Source organism: Tamandua tetradactyla, chromosome 7 (genome assembly GCF_023851605.1).
Source record: "Tamandua tetradactyla isolate mTamTet1 chromosome 7, mTamTet1.pri, whole genome shotgun sequence".
Lineage (NCBI taxonomy): Eukaryota > Metazoa > Chordata > Mammalia > Pilosa > Myrmecophagidae > Tamandua > Tamandua tetradactyla.
The window spans coordinates 155,142,919-155,163,588 of NC_135333.1; the positions used below are offsets into that span (position 1 = coordinate 155,142,919).

The 20,670-nt window shown below is 33.1% G+C and overlaps 1 protein-coding gene across 1 annotated transcript; it reads right to left on the bottom strand.

Annotated features, from left to right (window-relative positions):
• Positions 1–5,782: 5,782 nt before the first annotated feature.
• Positions 5,783–14,750, bottom strand: MGAT4C (MGAT4 family member C). The gene is made up of 3 exons (XM_077168150.1): positions 14,602–14,750; positions 9,549–9,696; positions 5,783–7,113 (listed from the first exon to the last, which is right to left on the bottom strand). The coding sequence occupies exons 1-3, from the start codon at positions 14,746–14,748 to the stop codon at positions 5,972–5,974; spliced, it is 1,437 nt and encodes a 478-aa protein (XP_077024265.1). The 5' UTR covers positions 14,749–14,750; the 3' UTR covers positions 5,783–5,971.
• Between the last annotated feature and the right edge of the window lie 5,920 nt (positions 14,751–20,670).

The window sequence follows — 20,670 nt, forward strand, 5'->3', positions numbered from 1 at the left end:
TTCAACATAGAACATTAAATCATCTCAGAAGATTTTGGATTAATGAAGTGTGTTCTACTCTGCCTTAAAGAAAGTAAACATCATCAACAAACTAATGTGATGGAAGGGACTAGAATTTGGGGAAAGTTGAATCTTCTTAGCATCTTTATAGATAGAAAGAAAATGTTTTGAAAACCATATTTGAACCTTAAAATGTCAAAGAGTTATAATAAAACAAATATCTACTTGAAATTCTAAAAGCTGTCTTTTTCGGAGAGAGATTGGTTCCTCCAATAAACAATGAACTTTTAAAGTGTTTTAAAAAAATCACAAGGTTGCACAAAAATCTCTAATGAACTATGATTTTCAGAGGATGTCATGTATAAAATATGAAAGTGAGAGCACAACCAAAAGCAAGTTCAGAAGAGAAAACATAACCCAGAGGACAGTGTCAGGAAAGCTAATACCTAGAAGAAATGGAAGTTAAAATTAATGCTAAATCAAAAGGTGGAAAGAACCCAAGTGTCCATCAAGAGATGAATGGATTAAACAAATGGGATATATGCATACAATGGAATAGTATTCAGCCTTAAAAAGGAATGGCATTTTTGGTACATACTACAGCATGAGTAAATTTTGAAAACATCATGTTGAGTGAAATAAGCCAGGAAAAAAAGGTAGCTATTGTTTGATGTTGCTTGTGTGAAATACCTAGATCATGCAAATTTATGGAAACAGATAGTAGATTGCAGGTTATCAGGGGCTGGGGGATTAGAGTAAGGGGATGTTTTTGATAAATGAGTACAGAGATTCTGTCTGAGGTGATGAAAAATCTGGGTAGTGGATACTGGTGATGATAGCATAATACTGCAAATGTAGTTACTACTACTGAATTGTATACTGGAAAGTGGTCAGTGGGAGAGTTTGAATTGTATATCTGTTACTACAATAAAAAAAAGCTTTTTTAAAATTTGATGCTAAGGCTTCAAATGCTAACACCCACCCATTCTTTCGCTTCCTCTCCCTCTCTTTTTTTCTTCTCTCTATTTGTTCTTTCCTTTCCTCCCTCCCTCCCTCCTTCTCTTCCTCCTTCCTCCCTTCCATCCTTCCTTCCACTCTTTCATCCTTTCTCTCTTTCTCTCTATCTATCAATCTATGCAATAATTTGGAGGCACATTAAAAATGAGAATAAAATATGATAAGCTCTTTCGGCTTGAGTATTGTGAGAACAATGTTAAACCAAACAGAGAGCAATAACTAATCTAATCCTTTATGCTGTTGCCTTCTTCCTCTTAACAAGAATAAAAGTCAAACTGAATGGAAAGAAATTCAAAGCAGTGGAAATTGAAGCATTTGAAAGCCAAGTCAGACAAAGAGATAAGCTTTTTTCAAGTTTATACATCATGGCCCAGGTAATTTACAGTGTTTTGATAGCTTGGAATGTAGAATATTTGCCAGTAATGAAAAAGATAACAGAGAGCAGGAAGTTGATATTTTTACACTCAAAAAAAAAAAAAAAAGAGAAAAAAGATTTTGAAAACTGCAGTTCTGTGAGCTTTGTTTAGATTCTGAGCGAAAATTTAGAAATGAGAAAAAGCATTTCTTTGTCTTTATTTTCAAAAGTAAATGGGTTTGGGGGATGTGAGATAGTTCAGTGATAGAATTCTCACCTGCTATGTGGGAGACCCGGGTTCAATTCCCAGTCCATGCACTTCCCAAACAAAAAAAGAAGCCAACAAAAACAAAAAAGATTAAAAATTCAACAAATGTTGCTGCAATAATGGGATACTCACATAGAAAAAGAATTAAATGTGACCCCCACCATATAGCATACAAAAAAAAAAGTAAATGGATTTAGATTCCTTTAAAACTAAACCTTGAGAGTGGCCCATGATGGCTCAGCAGGCAGAGGTGTTGCCTGCCATGCTGAAGACCCAGGTTCGATTCCTGGTGCCTGCCCATGTTTAAAATAAAATAAAAATATAAACCTTCCTTAATATTTATGACGGGATCATTATTTAAGATTTTAAATTATTGTAAGAACAAAATTTACATTTTTGATTAAGTTTCTGTAGTGGTAGATTAGAATTCCAGGATTATCATATATATTGATTTTAAGATGCTGTTTGCATAATTCTACATGACATTTTTTTGGAGAAAAGTATTAAAAAGTGGGATGGATGAACTTCTAACAGGCAATGAATTATATGATTTTTATTGTTGAGGCTGAAGGCCTCTGGCAGGGCTGTATGCTTTTGCATATATATGACATGGGTAAAGGGTAAGGAACCATATATTTTTGGGTGATTGGTGTATGTCATCTCATTTACAGCTCCTAAAAACCTGCAAGGTAAAATCATTTCACAAATGAGGGAACTGAGTTTCCAAGTAATTAAGTTTTTTTCGTATCAGGAGTCTAGTAATTGCAGAACTGGGTTTCAAAGGTCTAAATGACTCTTCCATAGCACCTCCTATGAAGACAAAAGGCACACATATCAAATCTGTGAAAACGCAAAGGTGGGAAGCAATATTAAAGTCAAGACTTAGAAAGTTTGTAATCATGATCAAAAGAAACAGGATGAAATTTCCATGAGATCAATAGTAAGTCTTGCAGGTAAACTACAAAAAATCAATTGCACATGTACAGAATGGTTAATTGTTTTTTAGATATCATAAAGTTTAAGTTGTGTGTAAACTCTGTCAACAGTATGGTGATAAAAATGGATGCAATCTTAGACTGAATTAATGGCTATATTGGCAAAGAATGGAGAGCATTACACTGTTCTCAATTGTAACAGACATTTACAGTAGCATTTTCAATCCTAATACTAGGTGCCATATTCTAAAGAGATTTTTGACAAATTTGCAAATATTGAGTGGAGTTTCCCATATGGACAACTATTAAATCTGATGTTTTCCCTTCCTCACCATATAATTTGTAAATATTATGTTTAATTTATTGACCATTACTATATACTGCAGTTTTTCTATAATAACAATATAAGAAATTCCCAAAGACTGGGTCAGTAAGAGATGGAATGTTCCAGTCTCATCAGTGTAGCTCCATGAGAGTAATGGTTCTAAAAGGCACATTAGTTTTCAAATTATATTTCAATACTTGGAAAATATCTACTTTATAAGTTACACAAGGTTACAGCTTTCAAGAAGCAAAATAGATTTCCTTCAACACTTTTTTATATGCCACCTGTTATTGCTGATAAAATGTATGTTTTCCAAAAATGTACCTTTTTGATAGTTTATTGTGGTTTTATAAGCCACTTTTCTTTGATGTCATAAATGCTGAAAAGGGTCACTTTCTTGAGAATTTTAGGTGTAAATTTTATAGTCAGTTTAAATGATTCAAATCTGAGTCATTTTAAAGGTACATGCCATATTTTGTGTATAAAACTTGTCAGCATAATTTTTTCTTAGCAATTAAATGATAACTCAACTATTTATATCTTATTTCAGTGAATATTTTTAAGGAAATAGTGCACATGAAAGTAACTTACCGGAAAGGAAATTCCGTAATGTTTAATAACATATTGAGTACAGTTAAATCTAATAACTATCCTTTGTTCTATGCCTCTAATATCAGGTTACTGGGGCCCAAAAAATAATTTTCAAATAGAAGAAATACAAAATTGAGCTATGTAAACAATGTTTGGTCAGATTTTCCTTATGAAAGAGAATGGTTATTTGTCTCTCTTGACAACTAATGAAAAAGTTTTCATTGTCAAGATCTTTTCTTTAGAAAGTGGACCAAGTGTCATCCTGTAAAGTACACATAGCTACAAGCACAGGTCATTAACCAGCTTGTTCAAACCTAGTTTCAACAATGAAAGGAAAAAATTTAAGAAGACATGTGACCTCTTTGGAGCACATTTGCATTTATAGAACTTAAACAAATGTCCAACTTCACTGTTACCCTCAGAAATCATTCTGGAAGCATTTTCCAGGAGTTGATAGATTCCATGGCTGATCTTTAGAAATGTAAACCCAGAAGAATATGTAAAAGTTTACAGTTCACTTCAAGGAATGTGAGGAGGTCTTGATATTTTATGCCTTTGGATGACACTTTTGTACCTTTTATCATTGAAAGTGCAGAAAAATGTTATTTTAAATTTCTGATACATATCGAGAATGCTACACATGCAGTCAGTTAATAAAAAAAAGAATGAGACAGATCAAGTAAACAGAATTTTTTTTAAGTGTCTGGCAAGTTGTCTCCGAATAAAGGTAAATAAGTTTAGTGGCAGTGTTCATCCTTTCTTACAAGTTTAAGACTTAATGTGACACAAAATATTGATGTTTAGCTTCTTATGAACAGACTAATGTTTTCTCTAATGCTATTGCTACTGGGTATAAAGAAAATACACAATAGCAATGCAGCAATAAAACAACAAGACGATTTCCTAATTTTTATCTGAGTTTATAAGGTAACGGATTTGAATCAAGTTAATAAAGCACTCTTCAATCTCTTTTGAACTCAATCTCCAGTGAATTAGTGTTTGGGGATAGCAGGGAGAGTAGAAAGAATTCCTCATTCTTCCTCAAAATCATCAGCCAAGTCTTCATCAATGAGTTTCTCCATAGATACATATGAAGCACCCTCCATTTCTTTCCATAATATACCTTTCCTCTTTGTTCTTCAGCAAACACAGGACATTCTATAAAAGTGTCTTCAACTTGCAATGCAGTGTCCTGAATTAAATTATAAACATTTTAGGGGCACATGCAACTGGCACAACTGTTCGACCTTGTATTAAGTAAGGTTTGCTTATCATTTGGGTGCCCATACTGAGAGAGCAAAATTTAGGACACTTAAGGATTATTCCCCATAATCAAATGATAACATGATTTATGGAAGAATTATACCAACTATTTCTAGATAACATAACTTATCATCTGAAAGACTCATGCAGGAAGCAGAAAACAGAAAGCACATGTGGGGAGCCAGCAGGATTTGAGGGAAAGATCACTGTCAGGAATATCAGGTCATAGGATATCTCCTGGCTCTTCTGTAAAATAACTCTTTGAGTCTAGAAAAGTCAACTAATTTCTGTAGTTCTTACTTTTTCTTTTTTAAGATAAGCTGTCCATTTTAACTCCAAAAAGGTATATGATTATTCACAATGCGTTCGGCCACATGAATTTTAATACAAAATATATGAAATCAATTGCAAAAAATTCTGAATATATTGTAAATGCAAGATTAACTGATTATAGGCTTTCTCTAATTTCTTCTTTTAAATGTATATACCCAATATAACCTGAAAATATTGAGCTTAACTTTATTATTTTTTTTGCAAAAGGGGAATTAGAAAAAGACTTGTTTCCTGCAGAAAAATTATTAACAATAGGTGCTCAATTAAATATTTTTGAACAATGAACAGTGTCCCCTTTCATATAAATAATGAGGGGAGGGGATAGTTTTAAGTCTTTTCTCTCCTTCTATAGCCCAACCACACCCAAAATCATATTGCAAAAACATCACTTCTACGAGGAGGTATTATTGTAGTTGTGCAGAAGTCAATGCAACTAATTTTACAAGGAAAAATAAAACAAATTATCATTCTAATCAACTACGTCTTCACGCAGATACTTAATAAAAGCTATATGATGACTATTGTTCAAGAATCACTATCCAATCAAATAAATGTTCTATTTAAATCTGTCATGTCACTCTTTTGGAATGCAGTTGAAAATTTCAAACTAACACGATAATATTAAAAAATTATAAAGCAGCATTAACTATGGGATGATATCCAACTTCAGGGTTAAAATAAATACAAATGTTTATTAAAATGTGTATTTGAGTAAAATCATACTGACAATATGTAAATCGAAACGGCCAAGATGCTCATCTTTTCCTTTGATGTGTTCTGTCCATTGCTTTCCCTCCAAAAGGCAAAAGATAACAAAAAAGGAAGGTAGCAAAAAAGGAAACAGGAAGACCTGCTTCGGTAACTGGATATATTGATTGAATGAGTTAAGGAGTCCAAATGCTAATACTCCTAATTATCAACCACTCTTTTTGTGTTTTGGTAACATATATCCTCATACAGTGAATATCAAATGGAACTTTCTGATTTACGTCTGACATTTCAAAGTTTCCATTTTTGAATTCCCCTAGTCTTAAGTAAGTAGTACAGTGCATCCCTTTTTTTCTGGGCATAACTTTTTCCCCAACATCTAGTGCTCCATGATGCAAAATGTCATTTTGCCGATCTTCCGTTCCAGTAGTCACTTTAATTTTGCTGATTATAATTGGATTTTCAAACTCAATCACAAAAACATCTCCTTGAGAAGGAGGTTTTCCCCAAAAGTACTCATCAATGCTACTATAAGCTTTGCTTGCTACATAATTTTCAAATACATTCATGTTGGTATAAAGACTGGCTGGGGGATTATCAGGAATGTCAAATGACTCCTCTTCAAAATCGTCATCCTTCAACTTGTTCTCTGTCCCTTTATATGATGAATAATAACCCATGTGCTGAAAGAGAGAGGGTTTAAAACGTATCACATTTTTCTGAGCCAGCAAACCTCGGAAATGAGTCAATAGCCAATCACAAGGCATTTCTTGATAAAACATTAATAAAAAATGTGCCAATCGTGGGAGATCATGAGAGTGATAGAGCTTTCCAATGTAGCCAAGCTTAGAGAACTCCAGAGTTACCCAGTAAGTTCCTTTTAGGGATGTAATGACTTTCTTGATAGCAGTTAAGAAATTTTTTGAACATCGGACGTCATCTTCAAGCATTACATAATAGTCTGAAGTATTGGCACAAAAATTAAGCAGAAAAGCATAATCTACGTTTTGCTTGGAACGAAATTTGACTCTATCTTCTGGATCATTATAATTTCTTTTAAGGCCATCCAGGATCGGGTAATATTCCTCAGGAGCATGTATAACTATTAACCTTCCAGCGATAATGTGGTGGGCAAATTTCTGTGTAATGTCCTGGACCATCACCTCACGCCAGGAGGAATTAAAATCTGCCAGGTGAACCACCACTGACATTTCCTTCAGCTCCTCATAGCTGGATTGCTCAAAAATGGACTTGATTGTCTCCAGTAAGTAGTTTCCTTTCTTTCTTTTCACTGATGAGAGTCCAATTGTAAGATACCCTGAGAAAAGCAATTCAGAAGGAAGACATATTAAAAACTGAAGTACATTTTGAATAACACTGGAAAAGAAATGAAAGAAAAGAACACTTAATCAGGTCTGTTCCTACATGAAGCACAACTAGTGAATGATTATGTATAGAACATTTTGTGATTAACTTACTGAGCTGAATATATGAACATTATAGTACTGTATATCTAACTGATATTTTCTGTAGAAGATAAATTGCCTATTAGTATAATGATGCATGGCCCCTATCACTGTAAACATTTGTTTCTGAAATTTAAAAAATGGTTTAAAACATTCCGCAGCTTACTGTCCTAATTAAGCATGATGTTCTAATGTTCTTATCCATTAGAGAAGATAGAAGTTTAGATATTATATATTTTTTAACCTGCAAAAGGAGAAGGGAAGGAGAGTTAAGGCCGACGCTGACAAACGGGGCTCAAATGATAAAAAAGAAAATTATGGGTAATGCTATTTTAATCATCTTTCAATTTTTCATAGAAAATGTCCTGTTTTCATTTTTCTTTGATAGGTGTCATTTTCTTGAGCCAATAGAAGTCCTAATTGGACTTCACAATTTTAATATTAAATTTATCTAGTATTTTAAATATGAAGTAAAAAATACTAGAAGCTATTTTTGAAAAACTGTATTATTGCTCAAATTTTGGGTACATTTTTCCAAGATACGACTGTTACTATTATCTTTGGTTTGACAAAACTTTTTTTTCCGCATGGGCAGGCATCTGGAATCGAAGCAAGGTTTCCAGCATGGAAGGTGAGAACTCTGCCTGCTGAGCCACCGTGGCCCACCCTTGACAAACACTTTGTAGTATCTTTATCTAGAGAAATTTTTTTTCAGACATGTACAACTTAAAATTAGAAATTAAATATTTTTGGGGAATAATAATATATAACCTGAGAAATGACCGTTTTTCTTTGAGAAATATTAGTTGGATATTTTAATTGAAATATGTTCATTTTTAAAGCTCTCATTTTCACCATGTCTCAAATCTAAACAAAATTCCTGAACTATTTGGAAAACATAGAAATTTTATCATTCACCAAGATCAGAGTTTCAATATAGACACCTGTACGATATACTTTGCTGGAAACTGAAAAAGAATGTTTCTCTTACTACTCTGTCAGATAGGTTGAGATTTGTAAATTGTGTTTAAATATCTGAACTTAAGACCTTGACTTATATTGAAACATTAATATATTATCAGGAATCATCAAACATTAAGCCAGCAGAATCGTTAGTACTCTATAACCAACACTTACACAATGCCTTTATATAAGAGGCAGAAATCTATGTACTTTACATGCAATATACATTGGAATATTCCTAACAGGCTTTTGAGATAAGTTTACTATTATCATCATTCCTGTTTCATAGATGAGGAAACAAAGTCATAGTGAGGAAAGCAAAGTGCCACATCTAGTAATGATATGGTGACAAAACAGGAATCTTGGTCTGTTATATTGCCTCTTTAGTATAAAGCAGTCAGTATGTATGCCAATAGACATTAGTAAAGTTATCGTGAAAAAATTTAGTGACATTTAAGCACAAGTGGTGTAATAGATGGAGATGAAATAATAGTGCAGTATTAGGCAATTAGAAGGAAACTTAATAGCTCAAGAAATTTGAAATAATGTGATGAAAGGAAGATGGATCTGAAGAAACCTAAATTTACTTCAATTACAATTTCTTCAACCTTGTGACCACAAACTGACTTCGTATAAAACTCTTCTAAATAGGGAACTAAATTTTTGTGGTCTGCACACAATCTATCAAAGAGTCTATACATTTGTTTATGATAACATTTTATTCCACTGATTCTCAGATTCATATTTTCCATACTAAAACATTTAAAAATAAGGTTGCATATTACAATAGGTGGCAGCTTACAATCAAAATTGGTCATGTTTATACTTTCTTAGCAGTGAGTTACATGATCATGTTTTTTAGAGTCTATGGCGTCCTGTAACCCATGAAATGTGTAGTACATTATTTCTTGGTTCTGAAACAAGCTATATTTATCCAAAGTAACTTTCACTAACTCAAAACTGGTGGCAAGTCATAAACTCAAACCGGAGTTTGAAAATTAGAATTTGAATACTTATCAATATGGAAATGTTTATTTTTGAAAACTAACATTTAAAAGTTTAAATATATAGATTTTTCCTAGTTTTTCTACCTGGTTCTATGGCAAATGGCTTAAGAGTTCACATTATAAATATGAACTTTAATTATTTTATTAAAGGAATTGAGTCAATGAGAAATTGGAAGAACTATTGAAATCTTTACCAAATAATGCTTTATATTAATAAAGCCCTTAAAGTTTCATTGCTATGCAAATGAAACAAGTTATCATTATTTTAAAACAAAATATTGTATGTATTCTTTATTTAAAACAGTAAGGATACTTACGCTTTCTTTGCAAAGGGGTGGCAGCTAGGTAGCGGTAGGTGACATTTATGGCTCCTGAGAAATTAGATAAATCTTTGAAAGTATGCACATAGCGTTCCGAATTCAGTTGATGTGTAGATGTTTCCCTTATAAGTTGTTTGTCTCCTTCCTGAATGACAAAAAGAGGCAGAGAAAATAAATAAATATAGATGATCATGCGTTAAACAGAGTTTCTCATTAAGCAATGAATATGGGTGGATATTTTACAGAGTGTTACATTAACTTCAATTACTGGAGACCTAAGCTACAGATCATCATGTCTCATTTAGTATCTGACTTAGAGTCTCTGCTTCAAGATCTCTCTCCTCGATCCCACTCTTTATACAGTAATCACATTTGCTTTTCTACAGCATACTCTAATAATGGCAACCTATTGATTAAAATGCCTCCCTGTTAAATTTCTAATTTTTAACCATAACTGAAGGACCTTCTAATTTGACAGTAATCTGCTTTATAGTTTCAGCTAAGGCTAGTTCACACCAAATCTCCTATACTTGTGTCATATTAAGCTACTAATTCTTCCCCAAGAACTGACAGATAAAATATCATACATTACTTTGGTTGAATGTGAAATTTTAGGGATGATTAGGAAATGTAATAGTGGACATGACACTTGGATTTTGAATAATTTATTAATCATGAAGTTTTAATCAGCCACTTATATGGTCACTGAATCAAAGCCCACAGAACATGGCTAGTCCTGGCTCTTGTGAAATGTACTTTTTTCAAGTGTCCCCAAGTCAAAGAAATATGCTTAGTCCTTTCACTCATCTTTCCTGTGAAAAGATATGTGTGTTACTCTGTTGAAAAATGAAATCTGCTCCTCTTATATTAAGATCCCTTATATATAATGGAATTATGTCATTAAATACCTCTTCCAGAAGAGGAAGATTTATAATAAACATTCACATTTAGGTTAAAATATACTCTTTGTTAATCATTAATATGGTTCTTTCTTTGATACAAGTTTGGTGGTAGATTCTGATGACCTAATAATAATAATTTGACCAAGCCATTATTATTTATGTGTTATTAGCAAAATGGTGCATTATTAGGTTAGTGTATATAGTTTACAAACAGTGGTAAAATAATGTTTTGTGCAATCTAATTAGAAAGAAGTGTTTATTTTTTTGTAAAGTGTGTATTCAATTGTGTGGTGACACATCTATTTATACTATTGGGTATAGATTGTTAAGCATATGGAAGCCATCAAGACTATGGAGAAAGTGAAAGGTTTAAAAACTCCAGTTCTGATATTATTTGGCTGTGGCCAATAAAACATTAATTAGACCCATATTCTGAAAGTTTAGAAAGGATTCAGATATGAATATTGGTGCATTCAATACTTTACATCGAACTCCAATGACTAGGGAAAAAATGAACAGCTAAAAATTTTAAGTCTGTGACCAGATTGGAAGTTTCTTAGAATAAAAATTAATTCAGATTAGTGAGAACATGACTGGGGATTTACAAGAATTTTCACTGGTCCCTGCTGAATCATGATTCATTTCTGAACATCTTCTCTGACCATTCAATTATGTTTATGTGCTTACTTTTGAGTCTTTAGTACTGCATTTCTACATATTATATTGTCTTGCTAATTTGGAAAATGAAATAAATACTTTCGTATTTGAGAAGGTTTTATAGTGTATAGTATTTTAGAAGGTTCATAGTGTATTTACAGCATCTGTGAGCTGTAGTCTTGCAAAATACCTGAAATTAAACTGAGATGCTAAATTTCTTATAAATATATTACTTGAATGTCCACTGTATTTTGATGATTTTTACATGTAAATATTTGCATCTGTGTCTGTCTGCAAACCTATAAAACAACACTAAAAATTTACAATAAGCAAATTTAGGATAGTAAAAAATCATTTGGGGACTCAAAGTTTAGCATGAACTACTTTAACAGTAATGTGATGGTGTTCATAATGATAGGGTATGGAAATATAAAAAACATAGTATGATGATACTGAATTCATTTTACCGTCCTCTTCTTAGGTGATAGTACATTTTAGAGAAGTGCAGGATATCGAATATTTCTTTAAGAATCCTATCCTGAACATGTGAAAACCAGACCTTTACTGTGATAAGATGGAGTCCATTCATCCTGATTGAAAGATGTAACAGAATATAAAATGAAATGGAACTTATATGGTAGCACTTTATTAAATTCTTAAGAACAAACTTCTTTACACTTTTCAGCATAAATAAATAATGCTGCTTTCACCTGAGTCAGTCTTGTTGGCTGCTTTCCAGATGCTGGTGCCTGAACAGCCAGGCTTTCCCTGGACACCTTCATTCTGTAGGTACTCTGCCATGGTGTATTTCTCAGTAATAAGACAAAGCTTTATGACAATCATTTTCTGGATGGGAATGTGATTCAATGGCCGAGCTACACTCTAAATAAATACCCTGGTGGCTGCTTTGAAGATGCTCGCAGCCAAGAGGCTAAGTTGATTGGGCATGCAGCGTCGTTTCTATTTAGTCTGTCTTGTAATGGTATTTGTCTCATACACTGAGCTTGGCTTCCTTTTCCACTGAAAGGCACATATATCTCTAGTACATAGACAAGTACATTAAACCTGTTAAAATGCCCAAGATTTCAGGCCACAAATGGATTTTAAAGCAAAGAAAGCAGAGTAGAATGAGCTAAGTAACTGCAGAGGTTTTGTTACTCCTAACTCTTCATTTGAATTTTAAGTATAATTTCACTGGGATTCTGGAAGTGAGAAGGAAAATCATGTCAGATAAGTTTATGAGAAATGAAACACAGAGAAAAAAAGGTTGAAAAGGGAGATGTGTTAAAGAGAAACTCCATTCTATGGTCAAAAGGGGTCAGTTTTGCATGAATATTTTATATTTTTAGGAGAACCATTTTAATGAAATTTAATAATAATGATTTATGGAATGTGTCAAACCTTTATACATGTTAAGCCGTGTGATAAAATTCAGCCAAAAATGCAATTTTAATTAGAAAACATCTTCTAATAAGTAGTGAACATTTAAATAGTAATAAAATACTGTCATGTTTTTATGTAACATTTATTTTTACTAACTTTTTAACTTTATAATAGTACTTAAAACTACTTCGTTTTTTAAACCTAACAGGTATTCCTTTTTCTGCATATTTTTTACGCTAGGTGACTAAACATAATTAGATAGACTTGTGTAAAAACTGACAATACAGTGCAATAATATTTGATTTTCTTATGGGTATAGTCTCTACTTCTTACACATATATCACAGTGAATTTGAAAGTGTTCAATTCAAGAAAGATATATAGGTATTTGTGGCATAAAGTGGCCTTGGGTCTGTTGAAAGTGAAAGTCTGAAATTGCCCTTGAAAGTGCCTCCTAAATGCAGAAAATAATTGAATACAACAAACATCTACTTATACCATGTGTTTTCTTTTTACAAGATTTGATATAACATTTATGAGTAGACACAGTGGCAATAAATAAATTTGCATAAAAATAATAAATCATTAATCAAGAGCTCCTCCAATTATCATCTTTAAGTCTACCAAATTCTATTAAAAAAAAAAAAAAAAAAAACTAGATCACCTGGACCTTGCTCTATTGTCCTTAAGGCTCATACAACTAATAATCAAGTTAAAAAAAAAAAAACTCTGAAATGTCCACCATTAGCCTGTTGCTCCAGTTTGCTATACATGCCCAAATTATGCCTTGTTCAGTGTTGTCAATCTATGCTGATTTCAACCATTGTGAATTGACTGCTGATTGTAGCATGAAGGGTCTACAAGATACATACCTACATTTTAAGGTAAAATACCCAGGCAGAGCTAAGATCTAGGAATCTGGCACAACCACAGCATCATAGAACAGAGCTAATGGAAGGAGGATTCATTACAGAAGACTCCTAGGAGGGTCCAATTTAAATCATATGGTTGTCACTTGGATATGGAATAGCATCTGATAAATAGGTGATAGTCAAGTCATGTTCAAGTAATAAAATAGAACATGACATTGGAGAATGCTCTTTCTGTTTATTGTTACATTCACTATTGCTAAGATAGTAACTGAAATTTTCGGCATGCATTTTGGGAAGTACTTTAAAGTCCCTTGTAAGTCTAAAGGTTTTAGTTTTTTAAAATATGTGAACAGAAATGATAACATGAAGTTTAAGATTTATCCAGGTAAGACTGAATTGTAATAGTAACAAGGAATAAATAATATGCCTATATTATTCTCAGCAGGCATGAAATGCTGTAATTCCAAAAAAAGAAGAGAAACTAAGGAATTTCTCACAATTAGCCAGCTAAGTTTGTATACATCATGCTATATTTCACTTAAAACTTCATTCATATTTCATTATTGAATCGTTCTTATTACCTATTCTTAACTGCTAGGCTCTTGAGATCTTTCCACTGAATATGAATATCTAACATGGTGACCATTTAGGACTATTCAAAACTCAAACAAAGTGCCACACTTTGTGATATAACATAATTCCCTTCTGTAAAGAAATGCTATTAATTAGTATCATTAATGAGATAACAGAATGTTGAAAATTTTGGTGAGGATAAGTAAAAGTATACAGTTTTAAAGAAAATACTTTTAAAGAAAATCTATTTCAAATTAATTTAATTAATTCGAATTAATCTCAAAATTATCAATTAAATAAATACATCTATCAAATTAAGTTAATAAATCTATCTATCAAAATAAATCTATGTATTTCAAATTAAAGACAGAAAATCTTAATGGCTTTGCCTAATATTAATTGATGACTAACATTTGTAATTCGGTATGAATATTTGAAACGCAAAATGTATGGATTTAAAGAAAATTTTGGAAGATCAATCAAAACAGTTGTAATGCTGGTAATATATGACTAATACCAAAAGTAGATATAAAGTATGTGTTATAATTTTGTTCAAACTAAGGCTAGCCCAATAGCCTAGGATTAAGGTTAGTTTACAACTGGACCCGGTGTATTTTGACTTAGGTCTTATTTTGAACAAAAATAACGAGCCTTCAAAACTTACCAGAACATAGCTATCTTCAATGTACAAGTTCATAAATAGAAGGAAAATGACCAGAATACCTAAGAATGACACTGTAGAACGTTTTCGAAGGCATCTCATTTTATCTAGTATTTCAAAAATATGTTTCATTTGATGAAATTTAAACATCCTCTCCTGTGGAAAAGAGACATAGAATTAGTTATTTTGCATGCCAACATTTCTTAATCATGTATATTAAAAGCTGTGCCCTTATAAAATTTCATCCTTCAAATGTTTAAGCTGTTATCCGTTTCACATATAAGGTTGGCACAGATTATTACTCTATTACCATTAGGTCAATGCAGTGGTTTACACTGATGCGGAGTAAGACAAATGACAAGCTGGTCTCAGTTATTTCTGAGCAAGTGAAGATTACTAACGATAAATTAAGGAAAACAGGCATTTGATTTTAAAAAAAAGAAAGAAAAAATACAATAGAAAAACAGACTTGTGTTAACTGCCATCAGTGAGATGTAGCATTAAAGCAACATTTTCCTCCTCTTATTATAATGTAATGAAAATGAAAGAAACCAGAAATAAGGGCATATGTTAGGTTCAGATTAAGCAGCACTGAAAAGAGTTACAGGGAGGGAATCTGGGAGGATTAAGGAACAGTTGCAAAAAAAGTTTAGGTTTGGGGGGTGAATTCAAACGTATTTGAAAGCATCTTGGTCACAGCTGCTTTGTTTCTTCACGCAATGATTCTGGTCAGATCAGTGTTAAGTCCTAAAATGGCATATGCATATTGTCTTGCCTGATCTACTAACAGGCTAGTTCCTTGGAATGATTCATGGACAACAAAAAAGCAAAATGAGCCAGCAAGATTAGTGGAGGCCTATGCAATTTTTCTATTTCACTCTTCTAAATTCTATCATATTCTCAAGTCACAGGATTCACTTTATATTATCAATCATTCTTTTTAAAGCATAAATATATATCTGGAATTGTCAATAGACTAATTAAATCAGACTTTTTCTGAAATCAATTACAATGATAGGTAGAAATGGTGCCCTCTGGATTTATGTAATGGGTATCCCTGGGTTCAATTTTAAGAGGGAATATTTACAGTAGCATGAAAAGCTTCCAGACACCCTAAATGCCTAGGATATGGCTAGAATACAATATTTCTTTAATGAATTAGCCAAGAAGGGATTTATGGATCCTTATACATTAAAGCAAAGAATGATAAGAATTGAGAGAAAGGCTTCATAAAAGTAGAAAATGAAACAATTCTGAAAAAGAAGTTTTATAAGTATTACTATCTATTTTGTTTTGCTATGTTCTTCTTAGGGTTATTTTCATTTTTCTTATTGTTTTGTAGGAGTTCTTAATATTTGTATACAAAAATGCATACAGTTATACTAATATTTTGCTAATGTTTCAAATATCCAAATGTCCTCCCCAAGTGTTAATTCTATTTCTTTTTAATGTGATTTTGGCAGTGTTCCTGATACGAAATTTATTTTCATGGATTGTTTTTTTTTGTATGTGTGTGTGTTGGGTATAAAAAATCCTTTCCTATCTTGATGTCATACGGTCATCCTCCTTTCTTTTTTCCTGACTTTTTTTTTCACGGATAGGTTTTTAATATACCTGGAATTATATTTGTATCTTGTATACAGGTAGTGGAATATGTATTTTTCCAAATGGAAGCTGATTGTCTTCTGTTCCAGGTACAGAGGCCATTACTGCTTGTCACATGTCCATTCCTAACATTAAGACTATGGGGAGTATAACTCCTCTGAACCCAGAAATGAGAACTGGGTCTTAGTAAAAATTGATATTTTATATTAAAATCATGCTTATTCATTTTCTATTGATTTGTGTTGCCACTTCTAGAACAGGGCAGCTTTCTAAGTTATGTTTCCAAATAAAAAATGTATTTATAGACCCACCATTTATAACATTTCTTTTTCAATGAGAAAAAGCTTATTAAATTTGAACCAACACATTGTAAGTGATAGTATATTAGTTAGGAATCATTCTATAGTAAAACTACATTCTAGTTGTAAAAGATTTTTATTTGGATTTTGAAAATTGCAAAGTATTAGAATCTTATCCTACACAATCATAAACTGACACAATATATATAAATCCTATTTGACAGATCTTATCAATAAAATTGACTTAGTAATTATGCTTCTAAAATTCTATTTAAAAACAAGAATTCTATGTTTGAGCAGACTTAGCTATGTTGTTTCAAGATAGCAATGCTAGCAAAATACACAATTTGGAAATAATATATAAGATATTAACAGCTGTTATCTCTGTGAAGTAGAAAATTGTCAGTAATTTTTGTCTTACTTTTGCTTTTTCAAATTTCCCAAATTTTAAATATTCATTTATATACATTACACACATATATATGCAAATATATACATATATATACACATACATATTATTTCAGTGATATATAAAAATCCCCTGCCATCTGCTGAAAAATAAATTTGCATTTTATTTATAAACACAGCAATTTTTTCAAGTAAACAAGATCAACAATATGTATCATATTATTCTATGTCTCTGGATGCATTCAAACATGGATTAAGTTCAATATAAACACAAAGTTCAGAGGTAAGTCATTCATGTAATTACTCCCACAATCAAGATATAGAACCTCTCCATCACTACCAGAAGCTACTTCATGCTCGTTGCAGTAGCTTTCCTCTCTAACCCTAGTCACTGACAACCATTGATCTGCTTGATATAACTATCGCTTTGCCTTTTCGAAAGTTTTATACAAATATAATCAAACAGTATGTAGTATAAGTAAGCAGTAGGTAGTATTTGGGTCTGTCATCTTTCACTTAGAACAAGGCTTTGAGAGCCATCTCTTTTGTTTGGATTTCATAGTTTGTTTCTTTATGTTGTTGAGTAGAATCCATTGCATGTATTGATAGACAAGATCCAGTAGGCTCAACTGGAGGTACCCTGTGCTAAGTTCCATGTCAGCAAAACCAAAATCTAAGTAGGGTTCAATCCCTGTAAATGCCTGGCTTTTCCAGGAAACAGAATTTAATTCAGCCAATAGGCTATTGCCAACTCCCTACTATTAGGTCAGATAAGTTTTTTGTTGCTAAGCAACTGACTGTGCTAACCATTTTAGGAAATGTAGTCTGTATTAACCAATGAAAATTTCCTCCCAAGGTAATCCCTTGCCCTGTCTATAAAATCTCATCTCTCTCTTTGTTCAGCAGAATTCCTTTCTACCTCTTGGTGACTGGAATGGCAGGCGAGAACTCTGCCACTGAGTCACCGTTGCCTGCCCTTTTGCAGCATTTTGTTGCTGGTTATGTGATCCTTAAATTTTAAGTCCTTTGCTCCCTCCTCCCCACCCTCCTCCCTACCCTGCATCCCAGAATGTTTTATGGGGGATATAGTTGCACCTACTTAACTAAATGTCAGAAAATCACTAAGGATAACTTAAATTACAATGGTCCTTATGGGAACTTTTCAGCTGAAAAGTTGACTCACCTTCGAAGTCCACTTGAGAAAGCAGGTTTTCGAATAAGGCAGAATGGAATGGGATGCCTATTTCAACTGGTATGTTGAACCATCAAAAAAATCTTCAAGACTCCAAAATAGCTTCCTTGAAAACTCTTTATAAAACACCAGTAAGAAATTAAAGACTCAAACCCTTATTGCTTGATGCTAACAAGCATTCAGCGCCTACCTCTCTTATTCCAGCTGTCCCTCTTTGTCTTTGCCTGAATATCCCTCTCCATTGACACACCAATAGAGTTACTTTACTTTCTGGATAAGATAGGTAAGCAGCTGCCTTCTTTTTAATAGATTAAATGATTATCTTTATTGTTGATAAAGTTAATTGGAGAAAAGGCCTTAAAGATTTCTTATAGCATGGCAGAGAATGGACCAGAACACAAGAATCATACAGGAGGGCTCCTACTACAGAGAAACCAGAAAAGACTGAGCCAAGAATACTTGATTACTACTCCGAGACTCATTATTAACTCTCTGCATGAGAAGTAATGAGTAGGGGGAGAGGCCTGGAGTGTTTCTCCAGCTGAAGATCCCCTACATGGAAGCATAAAGAAAGGAGAATAAATATCCCTAGACGCTCTCCACATCCTGAACCCATTGTTCAGGATCCAATGCTTAGCTGTCATACGCATTCGCTAAATCTTATCTTCTGTTATAACTCCTCCTCCTACTTTGACCTTCCTCCCCGTCTTTGGAGGTCTCTAGACTGTGCCCATTCTGGCTTTTTCATATTGGAAAGGGAAGCAGTTGCCTTTTTAAAGTTAGATCCCCTGAGGTTACCAGAGAACCACCATAAATAACTTTCTCTCTATGGCCAATGGCTTAATTACAAGCTATGGTGAAGGAATTTCCCAAGCCGTGGAAGATCTTCAAAAATTCTTTGAGAAGTTTAAAATCCTATAGGAGCCCAAGACCTGGGGCTGCCAGATCTTCACCAATTTACCCACATTTTAGTTGTCCCATCGGAAGCTCAGAAATGGATATACAAGGCACACTGGGTAGAGCCTGAGGAAGATATTTAAAACCCCCAAATCTCCATGGCACTGTCTGCCCAGGGGCATGAAATAATTGGAAAAATTACAGCTCATTTACTAAAAGCCATTCCTAAAGTTTTCCAAATATTCTTAAAGTTTTTCCAGCATATTGGCCAATCATTCAAACCGTAGGCAAAAAAAGGATGATTCTATAACAGATTTTAAAATTCAATTAGAAACTTTTTTTAAAACTCAGAGTTTAAAGAAACAATTGCTGGTATCCAGCCCGCATTAGTGGCTCTATTTGTAAATGGCCTATGCCTTGAAATAGAAGGACTTATAAAAAAGACAACAACAACAACAACAAAAAAAAATGCTTGAGAGGCAACAAATTTAGCTGAACTTACAACTGTCACTGAACATTCTGAAAGAATTTTAGACATAAATTTGAAAAAAATGAAAACTTCCAAATTTATGTCTTTGAAACTAAAACAATTACAAAGACTCAGCCCTAGACAGACTATTACAATTTCGAGTCCAGAAAACAAATGCCCAAGCAATGGCCTGGAAACAGGTGCTTAATTTGTAATCAACCCAGCCATTGGAAGAGAGATTGTCTTCAGAAAAATGGAAAAACTTTCTAGCAGGGTGTAAAGGAAACCCTGATCAATGTTGATGGGTTTTGGGGATCTCAATGGTCTTCTCCATAATCCCATTAAATGCACCACTGAAATTCAATTAAAAATGCATGGGGAGACATGTAAGTTTCTTGTCTATACTTTCAACTCTAAAGTCCAAGTTATTAAAACAGCAGGTATCTCAGAGTCAAAAGCAAATTATGATAGTGGGGTCTAGCAGTAAAGCCCAATGGAAGTTTTTTATCCCAACCAATCCAAATGTCTTTATGCCCTTTTACTGGGCATAAAAAAAACTTCCTTTTTTGCTTCGTGAGTCTTCTCCCATAAATCTTCTCAGAAGAGATTTGCTATAAAAAAAAAATGGAAGGCATAATTCACTTCTATCCAGAGGAAAAAGTCTTTTTAGAATTTCCCAAAGATACTGAGGTAGACCTTTATGCTCTTTGAAAATTTCATTAGATGTTGAGAATGAGTAAATTACTTATGATACCCTTGACCTGTCTGCTATACTGGAATCTTTACAGACTATATCCAGTACTGATGTAGGGAGAATCCAAAGTGCCCAACCTATAAAAATATAGACACATCAAACCCTTACCAAAGCTTCCTCAATATGTGTTTAAACTGGAGGCCATTGCCAGCCTAACCCCAACAGTTAAGAGATTTAGTTTCTCAAGGACTAATTATTCCCTGAACTAGCCCTTGTCACACTGCTATTTTACTGTAAAGAAACCCAATGTTTTTGGATGGTGGTTTGTAAAAGATTTAAGAAGCATTGATAAATTAGTCACCCCTCATTTTCCAAACTTAAATATTATATTATCTTAGGCACCCTTGATTCTGAAAGGTTTGCAATTGTAGATTTATATTCTGCTTTCTTCAGCATTCTGGTAGACCCAGATAGTCATTATGCATTTGCCTTCACATGGAATAATCAG

Coding starts and splice junctions, on each gene's coding strand:
- MGAT4C (XM_077168150.1), bottom strand. CDS start 14,748: ATGTTTAAATTTCATCAAATGAAACATATTTTTGAAATACTAGATAAA. Junction 9,697..14,601: donor TTGAAGATAGCTATGTTCTG/GTAAGTTTTGAA, acceptor TTTGTCATTCAG/GAAGGAGACAAACAACTTAT. Junction 7,114..9,548: donor CACCCCTTTGCAAAGAAAGC/GTAAGTATCCTT, acceptor TGCTTTTCTCAG/GGTATCTTACAATTGGACTC.